The 21,511-nt window shown below is 40.5% G+C and overlaps 1 protein-coding gene across 4 annotated transcripts in view; it reads right to left on the bottom strand.

Moving 5' to 3' along the window:
- The window catches only part of RALGAPB (Ral GTPase activating protein non-catalytic subunit beta), a 63,159-nt gene that overhangs the window by 9,235 nt on the left and 32,413 nt on the right, over positions 1 to 21,511 (bottom strand). For 2 of the 4 annotated variants that reach the window (XM_050982047.1, XM_009098780.4), the window contains exons 14-26: positions 21,011 to 21,075; positions 20,716 to 20,848; positions 18,556 to 18,689; positions 16,524 to 16,706; positions 14,356 to 14,507; positions 12,548 to 12,735; positions 9,685 to 9,791; positions 7,950 to 8,102; positions 7,126 to 7,335; positions 6,023 to 6,181; positions 3,899 to 4,064; positions 1,092 to 1,214; positions 242 to 378 (exon numbers count right to left, since the gene is read on the bottom strand). In XM_050982047.1, coding sequence (XP_050838004.1) covers positions 242 to 378; positions 1,092 to 1,214; positions 3,899 to 4,064; positions 6,023 to 6,181; positions 7,126 to 7,335; positions 7,950 to 8,102; positions 9,685 to 9,791; positions 12,548 to 12,735; positions 14,356 to 14,507; positions 16,524 to 16,706; positions 18,556 to 18,689; positions 20,716 to 20,848; positions 21,011 to 21,075 — 1,910 coding nt within the window. The remainder of the gene's footprint in view (positions 1 to 241; positions 379 to 1,091; positions 1,215 to 3,898; positions 4,065 to 6,022; positions 6,182 to 7,125; positions 7,336 to 7,949; positions 8,103 to 9,684; positions 9,792 to 12,547; positions 12,736 to 14,355; positions 14,508 to 16,523; positions 16,707 to 18,555; positions 18,690 to 20,715; positions 20,849 to 21,010; positions 21,076 to 21,511) is intronic. The other 2 variants (XM_050982048.1, XM_009098781.4) reach the window with 1 other exon arrangement.

Below are 21,511 nucleotides of genomic sequence, written 5' to 3'. Positions count from 1 at the left end.
ACCATTTAGCATGTCTAAGTGTTATATTTAAGTAATGTAATCTTGCTATCTCCTACTGTAGAGGCAGATTCTGGGAGGACCAAAGCAGATATCAAAGATTAATGACAAGAAACAAGTAGCTCTACACACCAGGAAACCAAATCACAGACTATCAAAAGTCCTGAGCACTGCCAGCATGCTTCTTGAAGGGAAAAAAAAAAAAAAAAAAAAGCACCATTTTTCAATGCAAGTTTTGTCTTACCCGCTGGGAGGGATTAAGATTGTCTGTATGACTGGGGAAGAGTTCAAGTGTCAGAGGCTGCTGCTTCAATATTCCTGGCAGCAAATCCATGTTGGAGTCACTTTCTTGGTCAGAGACACTGCTTTCCAGTGAATCAGCTGTAAGACGGAAGAAAAAAAGATGGGGTTTGTCTATTCCTCCACCAAAAAAATTAAGCTGCCATCATATATAAGGTTTTGATACTAAAAAATGTAAGGCTTTTGAAACTATACATGCATAAATGTATGGTCAAGTCAATATAGTCGTCATAAGCAGGAAGGGAAGTTAGGCGATAACTGCCTGTTATTCCAGAAACAGACTGCCAATAAAGCACTCCCTATGGGCTTACACACATCCCAGCAATTTCCTATAGAATCGAGTCTCCTCCTTCCTATGGCTACACCATATTTTATTCCAGGCAATTTTTAGCAAGCCAAGGATGCCATGAAGGCTGATGCTTTTCTACTTAGCAGTGGTACAGACACTCCTGTATATTCTGCAGGAGCACATCACTGACAGGAAAGGGAAAAAAAAACCAGGCATCACCAGTTAATGGTGAACCACATGTCCAACCTAAAGCACCCTGGCAACAACAAAACTGCTGTGCGTGCCTGGACACCTACTGAGGTTTAGAAAGGTACAGAACAGATGCCACATCTGCACAGAGTTTAAGGATTAGAATGCTGTAATTTAAATGTCCACACCTTTCTGACAAGGATCTTGCTAAACACACTACTTAGCTAATTTATTTAGGTTTTGCTTCTGAGAGAGTTCTCAAACAAAAAAACTGTGGGTTTCATTTTTGTATAGAACATGTACAGACAGATCTTACTCAGGGATTCCACTGATGATGGGACAACAAAAGCGATTTCTGTCAGGGCATCTGCATAATACAGCACCTTCTTCTGCCCATTGAAGATACTTGCCCCAACATCTTCTGAGATAATAAGATCATCTGAAATGGACAGAAAAGGAAAGTTCAGCCAGAAGGAAGCTCTACTTCTTTACACTCTGTGTCAGAAATTACCTTCAAATACATGGTGCAATCAATGAGAAAAAATCATGCAAATCTTATTTTAAAATGAAAGGAGTCAAATCTCATGTCTAACAACCTTTCTCAGATAAATATTTTTACTATCTTGAAGGAATAGGCATTTTGGGTTGGGAGTGGTTAAATTTTGAACACATTTCCAATGTACTGGATTCTTTATTTCCTAGTACTCTAGTAAACACATCTGCCACAAGAATACATCTACTATCTATTTCTGAGCATTCAGTCCAGCAACATCATGCAGTTAGTCATTCATTTATCACTTCAGTCTGATACTATTCCAGAATTCCAAGACAGTTTCTACAGGCTCTCCTCAGTCTTTTCTCTGTCAAGCAGAGTTAGAAAAAAATCTGTCACCGATTAATGCAAGAAAGGTCCTCATTTTCAGTCCCCACTGATTCCCTCACCACAACTGGCCAATACTGTCCATCAGAGCAGAGAAAGAACTTCCATCCCCCCTTTTCCTTCCCCATGTCACCTCCAGAAAGACTAACAAGGACTTTAAAATGAATTGTTTCTCTGATCCAGTTTACAGAAGGGTTCCTGGGATAGCTGTCTCAGCAAAGGCACTGGAGCAGTGAAATTCAGCATGCTGACAGAGAAGTGGCCAGAGACATGTTGAGACTCCAAGCTATTCTTCAGCATCAGGAAAAGATTGCCACATCTCCAGTGCACAGGCTCCCAAGGAGCAGCACCGCAACTCGAACCCATCTCTTTTGGAATTTCTTTGATTTTGGGGGTGCTGCAGGGAAACATTCCCATGAAATTATTTTAACCACAATTCACCAAAAGCTATTTTAGACTCACAGAATCATTGAAGTTGGAGATCATTGAGTCCAACTGTTAGCTCAACACTGCCAAACTCACCATATCCCCAAGTTCCACATCTTAACAGCTTTTAAATCCCTCCAGGGATAGTGACTCCACCACTGAGTCCTGAGCAGCCTGTGCTAGTGCCTGACCACCCCTTCCATAAAGAAATGGGCCCTAACAGCCAACTTAAACCTGCACTGAGGCTATATCCTCTCATGGTGTCATTCACTACCTGGGATACGGATCCTGACCTGGCTAAAATGCTTTTCAGGGAGTAGTACAGAGCGAGAAGGTCTCTCCTGAGCTTCCTTTTCTCCAGGGTGAGCCCTCCCAGCTCCCTCAGCTGCTCCTCATCAGACCTGTGCTCCAGCCCATTCACCAGCAGAACCAGATTAGAAGTAACCTGCCCTTCCTCCCTTCCATTCTTGAATGCTTTTTCTGTTTCCTTCTTCCCTGAGCTGGTTGAATTAATTCAGTTATTTAGTGGTCTGTTTTCATTCAAATGGCTGAAAAAATTCAAGCTGAAAAGTCCCCATCAAACCAGGTCCCTTGCTAATTCAGGGACCTGCCTTCTGCAGTTGTTCTGACACAGCCATTGCAAAGGGAGATCAGAGGCCTCTGCCTCTGAGAAAGTACAGCCCGACCCTGTCCTTAAAGCAAAATTAAATCCAGACCTGGCCATTCTGTAATCCATCCTGACTTGCTCAGAGAAAGCAATGCCTCTGTACTCTAAACTCTCCTGAACACTTCCAGCCTTCTGTGGTTTGTACTTTTATTCCATAACTTAAGGGAGAAGCCTCCAGCTGGCTGCAGATACAGATGAAGAGCACTCCTAAGACACAGTGAATGGACAGCAGAGCAAGTGCTACTTAAGCACCTGCAGCTGTAATAGTGTCACACCTGATGCCAACATCAGGTCAAGGATGATCAACAAACTACAGCAGTCTTGCCACTGCCTTTGGGTGGCCCACCAGATGCTGTGGCTCTGGAGATCACCCAGAACAGGTCTGGGCTTGGAGCAGTGACACTGAAACCAGCCCAGATACTACCAATTCCCAGAGGATGGTACCAAGGGAGAAGCTAACCCAAACCCCAATTTCCCATCCTGGGATAGCAGCTCACATTCCTGAAGATCATTTTGGGTGACAGAATGGGTAGAGGGTGGTACATGACAAGCTCAGGGTAGGAGTTGCTCTAGTGGAAAAAAGGAGAGCCAATGAAGGAAAACAGAGAGCCACGTGGGGGTTCCAACACCGCCAGGACCTATAAACAGCAGCTTGAGTCAATATTTCATTTTAATCTACCTAGAGAATACTAAAAAAAAAAAAAAAAAAAAAAACCCACACTGTATTTCAAGCCTATTTGTCAATACAAAGAACAATCTGCAACAGATTTCACCTGAATATTGGTTCGTAGTAATATATTAAAGACTCTTCAAATCTTAAAAAATATTGCCCAGAGGTATTTTTTTTGCGGAGGCTACTTCCTCCCAACAACATACAGATGTTAGTTTTGCTCACTCTGACTTGAAGCTTCATTTAATATTTACATGTTTCTTTCTAGCAAGCATCATTCATCAAAAAAACATACTAAACAAAAACTCCAAAAATCAAACAACAACAAAAATCACACCAAAAAAAACCCCACCAAAACCAAACAAACCACCAAAAATAAAGCACACCAGTGTTCAGAAAGGCAGACAGGAGCAAAAAAATTGTCTTCTTAAGGAGCCTAAACATTTTAATTTACTACAAAGGACATGTACTATGTCTTACCTTGTTCAGGTCCCTCTTCATCACTGCAGCTGTTGATTGACCAGCTTGTTGAGACATGACCAGTCCACCCAGGGTGCTTCCCAACATCAACAGACCAGCCAAGAGACAACAAGAACTCCAGGAAGTGAGGCTGAACGATTCTGGAAGACTCCATGTTCTTCAGGATCTGAAACACCAGCAGCACCATGTTGGTACAGACGAAGGAAACAAGTCTCTTCCTCCCCAGCTTTTTAATTAAATTTTTCTCACCAACTTGGTTTTGCCCAAGTATAGCTAGAGAACAAGCCTGGAACCCCAGACTTTCTACATGGACATTACTCGCTACTCCTCAGCATCCCCCTACTCTTCTTGGCCTTGTCCTGTTCAATCAACTTGGCTTTCTGCCAGCATTTTCAACGCCTGTAAACCAGTGAATTAAATGGCTGGATATGATAATTCTGAGACTCAAGCACCCATCAAAAAAAAAACACTGAGTACTCAGTGCAGAACCTGCATTTACACCAAAGGTAACACAAGGGTTTTCTAGACAGTCCTCAGTATTAGACCAAGTAAAAATTTGAGGAGAAAGATAGTTTCCTCAGTACTCACCTGTACATGACACAGAGTGCTTTAAAGGGCAAGTATCACAGCACACTGAAGTATGAAACAGATTTTCCAAAACACTTTTCAGTAGCATTGAGTGTGCACTTTAATCAAACATCATACTATACTTTAATCCAAACATCACACTCAAACTTGAATTCTACTTCTGATGGAGATCTGTGATGTTTCCACATGTTAAGGCAATTTTTATCTTATTATGACCATGTGAGAGTTGAGCCCTTCATCAAACAGCACACAAGGACATGTGTGATTTGGATACCAGAACCATTGGGGTTGGTGGAACAAACAATCCATCCATCCTTTCCAGGCCATGCAGGAATTTGTTTTGTAGCAGAGGCATCAATCGTTCTGGCTTGTGCAGGGACAAAACACTGGGACACAGGTTTCAACAAAGCAGAAATTACAGGGATGGGTGCTGAAAGGAAAGCTTTCAGGCTGGAGGCTTTGTGTAGCCACACAGTCCTGACACTCCATTCTAATGCTCCCATACAGTGTTCAGCAGTGACTAGACACACTGCATTGAAATATTATTAATCTTCATTACTGAGCACGTTGAAAACAGAGCTATGCTTCAGAAAAAGTCAGGGTAAATGTGGGCTGGAAGACATAAGAGCTCCATAAGAGCATATAAACATTCTGCTAATTCAGCAAGTGCATGTCTCCACTCAAAGGCAGATCTAGCATATCTTGTTTCATAGCTGACTTTGCAGATGAAAGGATTCTGCACTGGCTACTCTGAATGACAATTTGAATACTCACAGACAGATGATACTGGTTTCAAGAATTGTGTCCCACACCAAAGTAGAAGGTGCTGCAGTGTTCTGCCAACTGTACATTCACAGTGACACAAGGAATTGGCACAATGATTTATTACAGAGCCAATGCTTCTACTCTTTACTACAAGAGTTATGAATGGAATGAGAAGGTACTAGAGAAACATCCTTTCCTAATGAGCCCATAAACCCTCTTAGAATGTTTCTAGGTCACAAATAAGTCCCGATTTAGATTTGCACAAATTAACCTGATTAACCTAATCGCCTTTGAATCTAAATATTATAGCATAAAGACTTACAATGCAGTAATACTTCCTTACTTGTGGAAAGTTTTTAATTCCTTTAATATGTGTTTAGCATTAGAATGAAACCAAACTACCTTGACATTGCTCATTGCTGGAACAAACTGCAACCTTCCCTGCAAGCTGAGCCAACAAAGCTGAAATGCCTTTCTGATCTGAATCTTTGAACTCTACAAACAAGGACAATAAGGACAGAACAGATAATAAAAATACTATTAATATTATAATATATCTCTTATCTATATTTTAAAATACAGTAATTTGATACAATAATCCTAAGTGTGAGCAACGTACTTCAACCTACAGATAAAGGGAGTATGGAGCGACTTGTAGCTCCCACTGGTTCTGACACTCCACTCTAATCACCAGCCCTGATGCTTTACTCACTTGGAAACTACTAGAAATAAGACAATATAGGCTAGTTGGCACTCTATACTTTCACTTACCTCCTGGCTAGTTTTCTGGCCTGCCTTCATGTAGAAAATGAAAACAGTGTCAAAAGGACGACAAGGTAACAAATCCAAGTAGCCAAGGTCATCAAAGAACCCAGGTAGAGCAGAGTCAAGTGCAATCAGGTGAGGAGGTAGACGACTGTTAGTAGGTTCCTGCCCAATAGACAGAGTTCAACATCTCTCTTAATGAAAGGTCTTTATGGCTTCAGTGGCAATCCATTAAAATATAAAAAGACAGTTTCCCTTCTTGAAAAGCAAAATTATACAGGGACTTCTGATGCAATATAATCTTGTCACTGTAAATGAGTAACAGCAAGCATAACAGGTTGACAATTCACTGCATTCCACTCTCATTAAATAAAAGTGGTACTTTGCCAGTGAGAGACATAAAATTTTGCTCAAGAAGAGCACACAGCAAAAACAGCAGATGCTTTCAGAATATCACAGCTATGCACACAGTTGCATGTGCAATTTCAGATTAACTTAAATACAAGTGATATGTTATATACTGAGCACTTTCAGACATCATTTTTGCAAATGCTCTACAGTCTACTTTTCTTGACAGCTTTCTGTAAGGAAAAGCAACAAATATAAGGGAGACTCCATAGGTAAGAGGCAAAATTTCAAATTAAGAATATGGATCACCTCTAAAAACAATTATTTTAATTTAAAAAAGAAACCTCTACATCTACTATGTACCAAGTGTTTATGTTTGATTAAACCACCTCAGCACAACCACCTCTGAAGCAAGACTTCTATGACATCTATATTTCAGAGTCTTCAAGAACCACCCCAAAACCTAACTCAAGTTGTGGAATGATTTTAAGCGTGAACATTTGAGTGTGATGGCTTATGCACCCACTAAAAAGAGACAGACACCTATTTAGAGCATTTTCAACTTGAAGCCCAGCCTTTCACAACCTTGCTCTGAGTCCTGGAATACTGGAATCTATCACTTGATTTGATTAGACTGCAGCTGAACAGTAGTTAGAAGTACATAGATGATCTTCCACTAACAAAACTTTTTTCTCCATTTTGTCAAGCCAGACCACATGGGAACTGGAGGAACTGCACAACACCAAGAGGTATCAGATCACCTTCAATGCCTCTAACGAGAGGAACCCGAAGTGAGAGAGGAACAGACGTGCTGTCTGGAACTCCTGTGCTGGCGGCGGGGGCTTACACTCCGTGATGGGATCAGGAAAGCTCTTCTTCCGCCACTCCTCTTCACTTCTCTGGTCTATGGAAGTCTCAAAGACAATCTGCTGAGCCATGCCATTCCTCAGCTTCTCATGGCGCTCTTCAAGCTGGAAAACATTGTGTGAACTGCTGATGTCACCAAAATCACAAAGATCCACTAAGAAAACAATTCCATCACTTAGGGAAGCTCTACAGCAGCAGCTGCAGTCCACCATCAGAATGGTTAATAAAGCACTTTCAAAAAGACCTTGCAACACTGCAAAGCGAGCACCTAAACACCCTGTTGGCATAGGAGAGCTCTGTGAATATCCAGTATCAACTATGGCTTCTCCTATTCAAGAGGACAGAAACTAAAACAAATTAGATCCTGTGAAACTTTAAAATATGAGACATGCACTCTCTTCTTCCCCCAGAAAGGTCTCAAAAAAGGCCCTTCCATTTCCCCAGAAGAAGCAACAAAGGCAAGTCAGTTTCCTACAGAAACAGGATATTAAAATCAGTAATAAAACATGTTGAGCAGTGTCTCCCAAATAACACAACCAAAGCATTGGCATCTTCCAGGAGAAGTGCATAAATTTAACTAATTTTCATAGGTTATTATTCCATTAATATGATATTGGATAAGCCAAAGAGTTAAACTATTTAGACTAAGACATAAGTGCATGACTCATGAACAGACCAAAACCACAAGAACAAAATCAAGTCAGAGACAGTTACTTACTTCCTGATTCACAATTTCATGTAAATCTGGAATGCTCAAGTCAGCTTTCACAAATGGAATCTTGTCCACTTCTTCAGGAAAAGGGCGTTGTTTCACACTGTGTTTCAACCCAACATCATTTTTAGGAGCTGGTCTAGGTTCTGGTACAAATGTCTGACAAAAAAAGGTTGTTTTTACATTCAAGGTATTGCATCAATAAGTAGTATTGTAACAGATGAAAAACATTTTCCCTCCCCACCAAAACTATGATAATCTATTAGTGAGCGGCATTATTAAAAAACATTAAATACTTTAACAGTAATAGACTTGTATTGAAAATGTGACTGCAAATTTTAAAAAGACACAACTGTGCATTCTGAAATCTATGAACCCTGCTAAGTATCTAGCCTGTAAACAGATGCAAACTCCCCCCCCACAAAAGGCAAGCTTACATAGCAACATCTTATTTTCAGCCCATTCTAACTTATTCAGAGAAAGCTGGCCAATATTTGAGAAGCTCCATTTCAACCTTCCTGACTGTGATGATCACAACAAGCCAAGGCCTCAAACAGCAGCAATGCTGTGGGTCAGGAGATGCACTGCCAGAATAGCCAAAGGACTTGCCTCATGGATCATGATGCAATAATTCTGACATTGCTACTACATTATACTGTCATTACGTAATTCCAAACTTCAAGTTACCAAAGAAAGCAACAAATGATCTAGGCGCAGGTTTAGAGGTGCATCAGCTCCAAGCAAGCAAGACCTTTATGACTTCTTCAGTGTTGTTTTCTAAGTTTACTACCAATGACATTTCAAAAGGACAAAACCATTAACAATTATGTTACAGAATGCCTGCAAGTTGGAAAAGTTCCCTTAAAACTTTGAGGAGGTGAGCAGTCAGATCATGGCTTGCCCTTTAGTGAAGCAGGTAGCACATCTGGACTGAGATTATTTAGTCAAGGGTCTCAGATCCAGAGACTGCAGAGGTCCAAACACATCCTGGATGGTCTTCCCAAAGGCTGCTTTGCAGAGACCACATTCATCTAAATGTGAACATGCCAGCTGAGACTGACATGCCCTCATTTCAGCTACATCAGTGCATTTCTTTTACTGAGGGTCATGAAAGAGTTTAAAGATTTGGAGAAATTCACAGACAGAAATTCTCATGACAAGGGTACATACTCCATTAGAAAACTGCAGTAAGAAATTTTACTGTAAAATAAGTAAAATTCCACCATTCCTCTCCAGAGCTGCTCCAGAGCTCCTCTAGATAATTTTTTTCACAGCAGATTTACAGCCATATTTGCAACAACAGGCTTTGTAGCTTGAAGACATGTTCCCTCTACAGCACCACATTCTACACCTCCAGACTTCAGTCTCTCTGCTGCAAGGCCTTTGTCTGACATCTGAAAGCTAGCCCTGCCTACACACTAAATACACTGTACCTTATCCCATCGCTTCAGAAGATGCTTTCAGAAAAAAAAGAAAAGAAAAAAAAAAAAAAAAAAAAGAGAGCTCTCTCTCCCTTAAGCAAGTCTGCAAGTCAAGAAAGCTACAGCACTTTCACAGTCTGTAGTTAATATTAATCACAAGTGGTAAAGAGTCACCAGAGATGTGGCACATTACCTACAACTAAAGGCCCCGTGGCTCAGCCTTAATGCATAATCACCAGCTCTGGGGGGCTGTCTCACATTAGTGGAATTTCTGCTGAACATCTCTAATTAAAGATTTCTTTATGGGCTTTGATAGAGACCTTTTGATTTGCTTTAGCTCCTCTTGGTAAAAGACAGAGTTGCTGGGCCCACGCAAATCTTCCAGATGTCCCACGGATCAAAACCGTGACAGAGGGGAAAGAGTCATCTGCAAAGCACATGGGTAAAGAGAATAAGACATCATCATATACTGCAAACAGTTCACTGTGTAATCATTCAACAAGAAGAAAAAGCAGGCGTGACAGTAGAGGTTTTTCTTTCATGGTTAACTCCTCCCTGACCCTGAAAAAAAATTCCTGGTGAGAATCAAGCAAAACTCTCTGCAGCAGCTAGTGCTAGTCTATGTCAATTCAATACTTGCCAGCTCAGTTTCATCATTAAAAGCAACTTTCTTCCAAATTCATGCAGATCACAATTTCTCCAAATATCTCCAAAGAAATCAAAGAAGATTGTCTAGTCACTGCCTATTTAGGTAAAACAATGAGCATATGGAGACACCATTTCCATCATGCTTCCATGACCTTCTGCAAAAGTTCCTCACAAGTAGCAGCAGTAAGGACAGTGGAAGGACAAAAGATAAAATGGTCAAACAAAGACCCAGAAGATTCTGACTCCACATCACAGAAAATTTTTCCCCACAAGGAATAGGGACATAAAGAAGTTGTCCTCTCAGGTTTGCAAGACCCACTTGAGCAACACCAGGTTGTGTTATCCTGGTCCAAATGCCTTGTCTACAGTAGGAGGTCAGACTACAGAGTCCTGAGGTGCCTTTCTAATGGCACAATGATGGTTTTAACATTGCAGGTGTGGGGTTTGCTGTTGGTCTCTGCCCCAAACGCGTAGGATGGTTCTGTTGCAGGCCAAGCTTCTAAAGACGAGTCTGGACTCTTTAGCTTTTCGATCTACAAATTGTTTATTATTTCTTATCTACAAAATTTTCTTTCTGCCTAGCTGGGATCTGACCAGCAAGGCAGCCAAAGGCACTCTGAACACCCACAGAGCGGCCACGTCTTTTTATAGTAAATACTACATATAACATATTTACCTTTTATTCCCAATACCTACCACCCTTATTGTCAAGTGCACCTTCACCACAGACCAATCCACAAGTGCCAACGTCACACAGAAGATGGATGACAAGAAGAAGAAAGAAGAACCACAAGGCAGGCCCTGATTCCTCCATCTTGTCTCTACAACCCCCCTGTACTAAAACCCTAAAATCTATATTTCACCCTGTATATATATCATTCCTGCACCATTCAAACCCGAGTGATTCTCATGTCCTCATACACAGGTAGCACATCCCTAGAAAGGTCAAAGTCAAGCCACCAAGCGCTTTTGGCAACATTCCAAGACCTCTGAGCCCCCCCAGGGTTCTCTCAGTAGCTCTGGACATCCGGAGTGATGTGCTGAATTCCCACAGCAGAGATTTCAGTCTTCCTTCAAGATTTAAAAGGCTACAAATATTAGTCACCTTAGATGAGATCATCATACTTCATCATAAGCTCTTCTTCTTAAAGGTATTTGCATTTATCTTTTGTACACATAAACCACACACAGACACCATCAGGTAACTAGCAGAACTCTATTCCTTCCGCAATATTCCCTGGGAAGTCCAGGGTGCAGCACAGCCTATGTACACCCTGTACATAAGCACACACAGAGAGAACCCAAATCAGCTCCTCAGTCACTCATTCCAGGATCTGCCTCAGAACCGGCCTGATGTACTTGTGCATTATTGCAATTAATCTTGTAATTCAAAGGGGATTTGTAAGCAAGACATACGCAGCAAGAAAAGATAATCTAACTTTTGATTCCAACAGCTTTGCAGGATTCCACAGTAACAACATTTAGCAAAGGCAGAGCGTGGACGAGAAGTGCTTAGCACGCTCTAATCCTCTCCAGTCAGGAATTCACTTGCTCCAACACAGACTGGGGGTGGACACGTGGCAATGGCTCCCAGCATTGTCACTTCCTGCAAGATCTATTGGTCAGAGCACTATGGACAACAACTCAACTTCTCAGCACTAGTTCATGCAGTTCTGTGCAATATCTGCTTTCAAGATTAGTTTTTAGGCTCCATCCTGTCTACAGATGAGGAAAGTGTATTGGGGACAGTACATCAGCTCTAACATAAGTTAGTATTTAACTGAGGTAACATGTGAAAGAATTTTCATCTGTTCTATTAGGCAACACCATGACACGTGAAGACTTAAAGGGGATCAGTTATTCTGTTCATCATTCAATACCAGATTTTTGTAATAGAAGTTCCTGATGGTGAAAGTCTATGAGCCTGAAATGAATTAGGCTCAGCTGTGAAAGGCAACACCCTGTGACAAATCTCCTTTACAGGAGGTGTCATTGACAGAAGAGGATCAGACATAGGAAAGTGTTAGCTGCTCCTAAGCAACTAAAACCACCTGAGCTGAAAGCATCCACAGAAATATGCAGTAATAGGAGGCGTAAAGCAAGCAGAAGTAATGGTGCAAGCATAAAGGAGACATACTAACCATATGTTAAGCACTTATCTCTATCAAGTTTCCTATACTCCTTAGATTTTTATTCTTGTACGAGCAAGGACGTACATAAGCATTACGTTTCAAAGCGTAATGCTATTGCTTTTGTCTATCACCCATTATTTCAACAGCAGTCTATATGATCTAACTGGTTGAAAGACTTGGACAACTGCATAAACAATTTGGGTAGGCTTGTGCACATTTGATTATCACTGGCATTAAAGTTTTTCCCAGCACTTCACCCCAGAGCAACACTCTGCTCTGTGTGCCCACCCACAGACAGGAAAGCCCCTGAAATGTGAGAGAGACACTTGAAGTACCTTTGTTACGCAGCTCTGTACAGAAAGTTTTAGCCTGAAAAAGAAAGAAATGGGAAATCTGAACTTACTCTGTTCATTCCCTAGAGGCTGCTCCAACATGGCCAGGATGACACTGTTGTCCAAAACAAAGTAACGGAAACTGTGCTTGTTTATGGTAGGGAGACGGGAGTATTTAATTAATGTGGTTTCATTCACCAAGCTGCAAGGAGAAGCAGGACCACTGGGAGAAGGAAATGCTCCAAGTAACTGCATAATGCTGCAAGCAAGAAAAAAGTTGAGAGTTATGTCAGATTAAGTGAACTGTTACATCCAAGCACAAACTTTTACTCGCATTCTTCTTATGTATCTCGACCTAGCAGTTACATTATCAGGGCCCTCACCCATTGAAAAACATGCATGAAAACCTACAAACAAGGGTACTCTGCCTATAGAATGAGCTTCTTTATAACCTGGGTTATAAAGCTATTAAGACATTCTTTAAAGCATGAAAACCTGTACCATTCCATAGCTTTAGTTCATTTTTAAAACATTATTTTCCAGCCATCCATACTTTAGCCCTTTCATATCAACAAGCAGGACAGACATGACAGTGCACTAGTTAAAACTGACTTGCCTTCTTCAAGTCCAAATTATAGTAACTTAAAAACCCTTAAAGGGGTTTTGGCACCCTGAAAGGTCCAGGACCACACAAGCACAACAATCACAAATGGTAATCTTCCCTGGAAGAAAGCCTCCAGATGGGATCCAACAGTGCCCACCTCCTTGGAGCCACAGCCTTAGGAGGCCCCTAGAAGTATCGGTTTAAATCATTTGAAGTTGCACAGGGTCTCACTAACGCTACTAGAAACTGAAAATTTCTATGGCAGGAACCAGTAATGAGAGTTGTCCAGTGTCAGACTGAAGTTCACACAATCTACGTCAGGACCTTACCACCCTTAACACCAACACCCAGAGCAAAACCAAGTCTATTGATTGCCCTCTCCACACACTTTTTGACTTAACAGTGAAAACAGTTTCATCTCTCTAAATTAAATAAAGACTTTTAGGCAACAATATGGATTTGTCCACAAGTTCCAGTGAGTAGTTGCTTTCTCTTGGAAATTACACAGCTTTTTTTACTAACAGTAATGTTTATAACAGTTGGATTCTAAAGCAGAGCAAAAAAGAAACCAGCTATTGCCTTTTGCAAAACATATTTTTCCTCCCCATCCTCAATCTGTCCTGTCTGCCACTATGCTGTTCAGCTCATAACACAGTGCTTTCCAACTTCTCTGGAGTAAATCCAAATTTTCCTCTCTGTGCTTCCCTTCCCCAACCCACACATTATCTGTTACTGCATTTCCAACAGAACCTCTCAAATTTATTAATCAAGCCAAACACTGTGGGCAAGAAGCCATCCGATCCTGCTCCAGCATACATGTGCTGCATGTGCCATTCCCTGCTGTCACACAGTGTCTACCAGCTTCCTCACCAGAGTGGGGACAGCATATGCTGTCAGGCTGAGGAGAAGAGGAAATGGGAAGACAGGATCACTGGGGTAAGTGAAAGAGAGAAGGAACTGTTGTCTGCAGAGAAGCCTGGCCAGGAACAGAGCACCACGGCTGGAGGAGGGTCTGGGTTTTGCTGTACAAGCAAGAGAGGAGGCAGGAGGGGAGAACAGTGATCAGAGGGATCTGTTCTCTGTTACAGACCTGCAAAGGGAAGGGGAGAGATCTAAGGCAGAGCACAGCCCTGGCCAAAGGACAAAGATAGGGAACTTCTGCCTAACTTCTTAAAAACTCTTGTTACATCAGGAACCACCAGCTGCAAACTCCCTATTAAACACTCTCAGACAAGGCAATACTGAACATTAAAGGTGCTCTGACAAATTACATACCATGTCAGTGTAGCTTCAGCAGCATCCTTCACTCGCATGGATGCAGGATTTGGCTCCTTATCTCCTTTGTACTTGACCTCCTGTTCACTGTTTTTGGATTTACTCCCTGAAATGCCCAGTTCCACAATCTCCAGTACCTCTTTTAAACAATCCTAAAACAAAAGAACCACCTTGAAACAAAAGCACTTGGATAAATATATCCAAAACCTCAGGGAAACAGTGATATATCATTAAGTAAAAAAAACCACTGTTTGTAATATGAGCTCTTTATTTAAAGGCAGAAGATTACTCCTACACTGTTAAAATAAGATCATGTTTGCTATAGAACTGGTATTTTTTTCTGTTTACAGATGCGTACTTATCTATTTATATCCTAATGGTAAAAAGTTCTCTGAATGGATAAATACACACAATGTATTTCACTGCATGTATACCAAATTACCAAGAGGACTATTACGAATGCAACAGAAAAATGTAAAGATACTTTAAGAAATAATAAATATATTTCTAGGACACTCTGCAGAAGTTTTAAGTTCTATTACATTAAGAATGAACTCATCTGGAAAGCTGTAAGAAATCCTTTTTCAAATTTTTCAATGGCCAACATCATTAGTAAAACACATTAGTATAATACATCACCGTATCTAATTCACCAAGAGAAAAATAGGAATATGTAAAAGTACATTGTAAAAGCTTCAACAAATCTATTACAGGAGAAGCCAACACTCAGTAGAACTACAGATATGACACACCAGTGCTGTGAAGAACAAAATCAGCTGCTGAAAATACTCAGATTGCTACAACAAAGGTTTGGATATCATGGCTTGAGCTGCAGAATAATAAAGAAAGACTTCTCCTGAATAAATAAGTGATTAAAACTGAACACAGTTGGTCAGGTTGTACCACCAGAAACCAGACAGGTTTCTATGTCTTGGCCTTTGTCCTTCCTTATATTCGTTGTTGATATAGAATAAAAGGTGAAGAGAAAAATCAAAGTTCTCTAACAGAGTAAAATTAACCAGCATTGAGCTGAAAACCCTGGCCACAAAGAATTGCAGCAGGAGTTTACAGAGCAGCAATACAGCATGTGAAATTTAAAGCAAATGTCAGAGGAAGTACCTGGAAAGCTGCATTTTTAATACTTGCAAATGTAGGGAAAGGTTCTCATCTGACTATCATGACTCAGGAATGAGCTATTCAGTGTCCAGTACATATGTGTGCAGTATCTCCTTATAGTGGTATTGAAATAAAAAAGACCATAATGAAATGGAATAAAGCATTATGCAATTGTCTAAACACAACCTGTGCCACAATGAGGGAACTATCCCATCGCAGTCACCTACTGCCATGCCAGTACTCCAAAGCACGTGCAGAAAGCATCTTTAAATGAAGTTCTGCTAGTGGGTTTTCAATCTTCTTCTTTTTTTTAAATATATATTTTATATGTTACACAATAAACAAAATATAAAGATGTGCAATGCGCTATCTAAAAAGATAAAATATTACATAATACATATATATCGATTATCTATAAGAACACAGAAAGATCACTAAATTGGCTCTGAAAGAGACTAACAACAAAAACATGCATTCAATTTTTTTCATTTTTTATTAAACAGCAGGGCAGAAGGCAATTGAAAACATGTCTCATTTCCTGCTCTTCTCAAGCTTCCCAAGAAAATTCCACCATATATTGAGCTATGCTTTGCTCAGTTTCTAGAAAATTGGTGAAACAAACTCTGATTATCAAAATATTAGCATCAAAGGAATTCTGTTAAGCCTAGAAAATGCTTTAGTCAGGTAAGAGCTGAGAAATGAGGAGAGTCATGGCTACCTGCAGCAAGTAGCTATGGGATACCCTTTTCATTTCTATATTTCTCTTTTGGTTTTTTCCAGGTTTCTTTTCTTCTCTCTTTTTCCAGTTTCACAAAGCAAGAAGAAAGACTGAGACATTCCTATAACCATAAAGGTAATTTTAAAGCCAAAAACTGTACTGGCAAATAAAGATCAGGAATTAAAGTTCAGAAGTATTTTGCACAGAAACTATTTTTGAAACTCTTAAGAAAGCTAAGCAAACCATACTATTTTAAAGTATTGAGAACAGACAGGCTGGGTACAAAAGGCATTTCAGATGCAGCACTCCAAATCTATCCATGGGAGACTCTGACCTTCTCATCCAGCATGTCGGGGTGCTCCGTGAGCCAGACGCAGAGGCACTGGAAAGCTGCCACGATCATGGAGTGCAGGTCCCGCGAGTGCAGCGGGGCCGGGCGGCTGCACTGGTACACGATGTAGCTGCACACGGAGCTGATGGCGCGCTTCCGATCCGCAGGATCCACCGCCACCTTCACCTACGGCAACGAGGGCGACAGCGTGAGAATTCCTCCACAAACATCTTAGAGGAAAAACCAGTTCTTGAAAACATTTCTAAACACAGTTTCAAGAAACAGCAATAAACTGAGCTCTTTTTGATTACAGCCTAAAATTGCAGGTAAAATTTTTCAACAGTGACGGATATTGAAAATAAAAGTAAGGAAATGCTGCACTGAGGTGTGACCACATTGCATAGCTTGGTTTCAAAGAGCAGGAGTGGTACCAGTGTGGCTTGGTAAGAAACCAAATGTAAGCTGAATTTGCAGTATTGAAATTTTTTCCCCATAAATGCCTCTTCTTCGGCTCTAGTAACTCATTCTGTCTTTCCAAGAAACCACTCACTGCTAAGTCTCCCTTCCACAGGGCTTCATTCTGCTCAAGTAACTTTCTCCTAGACATATTCTCAGCACAATAACTTTCACCATTGGTAAAACGAACAAAAAAGCCATCCCTGGACAAGCAAACTGATAAAAACCCCATAACCTCTTCCCCAAAACTCACTGCAAACACCTCTCTCTGTTTCTTTCCCAGCTCAGGGCTGTAGAGAGCAAGGCTCCAGACGAGAAGGTCAGGAAACAGAACAATGAGCCATGAGGATCTGAACTGTAAGGCTAAATAACTTTCTCTTTTATTCATGGCTTGTGACTCAGCACAGGAACAGATGGATTTTTTTACTCTGTATCGCCTGACCATGCTTATCCAAGCAGGAAGGTGGATGGACTTGCTCGTGCCAGCACTGAAGCTAGGCAGCTGTACTCCACAAATGGGAGTGACAATTCAGAGCCCCACGATTTAGCTAGGACATCCTTCAGAAGCTCATGATCTACAACAGAGTCCCCTCAACATGAGCTTATGAAAGGCAGGTTTGTGAACCAACACTCCTGCAGGAAACAAGATTTTTGACTTTTCTGAGTCCCACTAATAACTGCTGAACAGACACAAGACAGGGGAACAGCCCCTACCTGAGAATGGAGGTGACATGTCCCAAAGCCTAAGACACATGCAGAACAAGCCCCCACAGTAGTTCCGTGGGAGGAAGTGATCTATCTTTTCTCACTTTGTTGTAAAGGGGAAATATATTCCAGGGCAAGAATTACTTCAGTTGCATGAGAATTATGCAATAATACAATATAATGTTAAATACAATATTTAACATTAACCTGGAGAAACATTTGAAAAGATAATATATTTCCACATCCCCATAATCCTGGAAGAAAAAAAAACCAAGAAGACCTTGGCTTAACCACACAAGCTGCAGAAAGCCCTGGTTCTGTATGGTGCTCTATAAGACCCAAAAATACATATTAATTAATTTTAGAACACTTTCAAATACATTCTTCAGTTCACACAACTGCAGTAGTGAATAAACACCCAGTCCAGTATGCCTCAGTGCTGACTTAATGCTCTAAAAACTGCCTGAGACACATTAAAAGAGATCTGTTGCGTTCCTGAGGGATTATGACAGGAAATGCTGAATTGTCACACCAGGTTATAATGGCAGCTCTAAGTACACTTCCTATTAGCAATACACTACGTTTTATCAAGCTCTGAAAACTAGTTCTAAGATGAGAGGGAACTGGAAAAATGGTACAACAGAAGTTTCAGCTAAAACGCATTCCCAGGCCATCTGTCTTTTGAGCCACAGTGTGTTTACACTGGGAGAAAATTACCTGCAACAGCAGAACTGCTCCTTTCAATTTCCAAACAGAATAGTTGCTAACAAACTAAGCCACAGAATCTGTTTTGTGGCATGACTTTCATCCAGAGCAGCAGGACAACAACCACCCTGTGAGAAGGGGCCAGAGCACACCAAGCTGCATGTCTCACCTTTGCCAGTCCAGAGAGCAGCTCCAGGGCAGCCAGAGAGATACTCATGTCCTGCCTCCACTGGGAGTTGAGCCTTTGGGTTACCAGATGAATGCTGCGGATCAGCAATCCAGCAGCTGTATCTGTATGAAGAGCTAGGATATAACCCCAAAACCACACACCACAGGGAAGGAAAATAACTAAGCATTAGTGACAAAAAGCAAAGCAGAGGCACAAGGCAAAGCAGACACAATACAGACATAAAATAAACCCTAACCATCTTGAAATTGGTTGATGCCTTTTGCACAGGCTAACTCCCTCATGTACTCTCCAGGCATTATACAAACCCATTTGGACCAGCTAGCTCAATTTAATTTTTTTAAAGACATTTTGAATAATCCCAGAGCTCTGCTGCATTTCAGTAGCAGAACACCCAGCTTCAGGTTTTGCTATTGTACTTAAATTGTCTGTCATGTTATGTCTTTTAGTCTCTGGAATGCTTTGGTGATGTGTATTAAACATTAGTAGCTGTACTGAGGAACTAAGGAGAACATGTCATTTCGGATATCTGTGTAAGAAGTTAACCATTCTATCCACACCTAATGTTTATCAAAAGTTGCACTAGTTCAATAGACACAGATAATGAAAGAATCGGTGCTATAGAAACAATTCTTTTTAACCTTCTGTTTCCTTGAACCTTTAACTAAAAATTAAAAATGGAAAATGTTTTAAGTATCAGTTGCTATCACTTCAAACTACTACAAAACATAAATACTATCCGTATTTGTTAAAATTGAAATATGCAAATTAATGTCAGAAATAAAAAACTGGTCAATGACTAGTTATAAAGAGACATGAGAACTATGACAGATAAAGCATGTCCTTCACAAAATTTAAATTACATTATTTAACACTCAAGAACTATGTCCAGTGTCACACCAGGAGCAGATTCAAGAGTTTACTATGGCTAAACAGTAACAATAGACCATCATGTTTTCAATTTTCTCTTGTTTGGCGCATCCACTGGAAACACCAATTCTTCACATAAGCTTGTTTCCTGGGCACAGGAAATTTTAAAAATCCAATAAAATGAATACACTATAAAAATATATTTCAAGTTATATGTCATGGTATGAAGACCATGAGCACAGGAAATTTAAAAAATCCAATAAAATGAATACACTACAAAAATATATTTCAAGTTATGTCATGGTATGAAGACTGTAATTCAAATATTTAGAAGATTTAAAAAATCTTACAAATTAGTCTTTTTCCAAGCACTCGTCAATGACAACTCACATAAATTAAACACACAAGTCAAATGGTTTGCAGAAAACTAGCACTTCAATAATTTCAAACAAGCAAATCCTTGGGAAAAGGGTAACATGTTTATACGAATCCCTAGAATATACTGAAGCCTTTACTGATAGTCTTCCTCCTCTGGCTATTTACAGAACTAAGTAAAAAAACCACCATCAACTGTTTTTGGTTGGTGATGACAGAATTGTCAGTCTAGGCTACAATATAATAAAGATGATTTGTTCTTACATTTAATTGGCCAACATCAGTTAAACTGAAGAATAAAGGAGCAAATGAAATTGCAGGATCTTGACAGTCAGCCAGCTTACCACACATATATTTAGAACATGGATTTTACTACAGAGAGTCAAAAAAGGACAGTACAAGACATAGCAAACTAAAGTTAATTACTAAATTCTATTGTTACAGCGTATGACATATCACAAGCCTTCTGCTTATTTGCTCTATAAAAGTCAGTTCCAGGAATGTTCTTTAAATGTGGTTTAAAAAAGGTGCTGCAGAGGTCAGGTGAGCATTTGGAATCCTATCAAAACTAATGAAGTGTTTTATTTACACTTGGAGTACATATATCCCATTCCTGTTGACAGAAATTAACTGTCCTGAAAACGCAAAGTAGAGTTTGCAAACACCTTTTCCATAAGCTTTTACATTCTGATTTTGAAAATGTTGAGTCCTTCAATATGGTTAAGACAACCACTGGAAGGGCACATGTGAATGCAGACTTGCAGCACACAGATGGGCTATTCCCCCTGGCTTCAAACACCTGGGTACATTAATCCTTTAGTCAGAACTGTTACAGAAAAACCTAGAAAACACCAAGCTGGCATACTGTGCCAGGGTTTTCCAAAGAGCTCTCCTTACCATAATCCCTCAGGAGGGCCTGTGCTGGCCGCTCACTGTCAGGTGTCGAGGGCTCTGTGCTGCCACCGCTTGCGGTGCTAATGCCACTGTTCGTGCGACTGTGGCTTTTGAAGAGGTTGTTTTCACCACCATTCTGCAGAGTGAAAGGCAGTTTAGAGAGATGAGAAAATTCCTGAGCTCCCCATGCTCTCACATACAAAAGACCAAACCTCAAGATGCTACCTGAGCCCCTTCCAGTAGCAAGTGAGGAATGCATTCTTTCTGAAGAAGCAACTTCATAAACAAAAATACTCACTGTTTCCATCTGACAGCCAATGGCTTCTAGCAGTGCTGAATCCTGAACAATATTTAACATTGCACCTGCAGAATCAGATAGAAGAAGGTAACTATGGACTACAGAAGAATTCACTACTAAAAGTTACCAAGCAGCATGGAAGGTCTAAAACGTAGAGGTTTGCAGTCCTGTCTTATAAAAATCTCTTATTAAAACACAGGACTTGCTTTAAGCTTAGCCATTGGAAGCAGATGAAAGTTGAGACAGAGTGCTTTCAGCTATGTTAAAAATGCTTTGAACAGAATCTAAAAAAGACTGAGAGAAGATCTCATCATTACATATCAATATCTCAAGGTGGGTGTCCAGAGGATGGTGTCAGACTGTTAAGTGGTACCCAGCAACAGGACAAGGAGTAATGCACAAACTAAAATACAAGAAGTTCTACCTCAACATGAGGAAAATGTTCCCTCCATGGAGGGTGGCAAAGCACTGGAAGAGGCTGTCCAGGGAGGTCATGGAGTC

The sequence above is a fragment of the Serinus canaria genome, chromosome 20, assembly GCF_022539315.1.
Source record: "Serinus canaria isolate serCan28SL12 chromosome 20, serCan2020, whole genome shotgun sequence".
Classification (NCBI taxonomy): domain Eukaryota; kingdom Metazoa; phylum Chordata; class Aves; order Passeriformes; family Fringillidae; genus Serinus; species Serinus canaria.
This window is presented reverse-complemented; position numbering and strand designations above follow the sequence as displayed.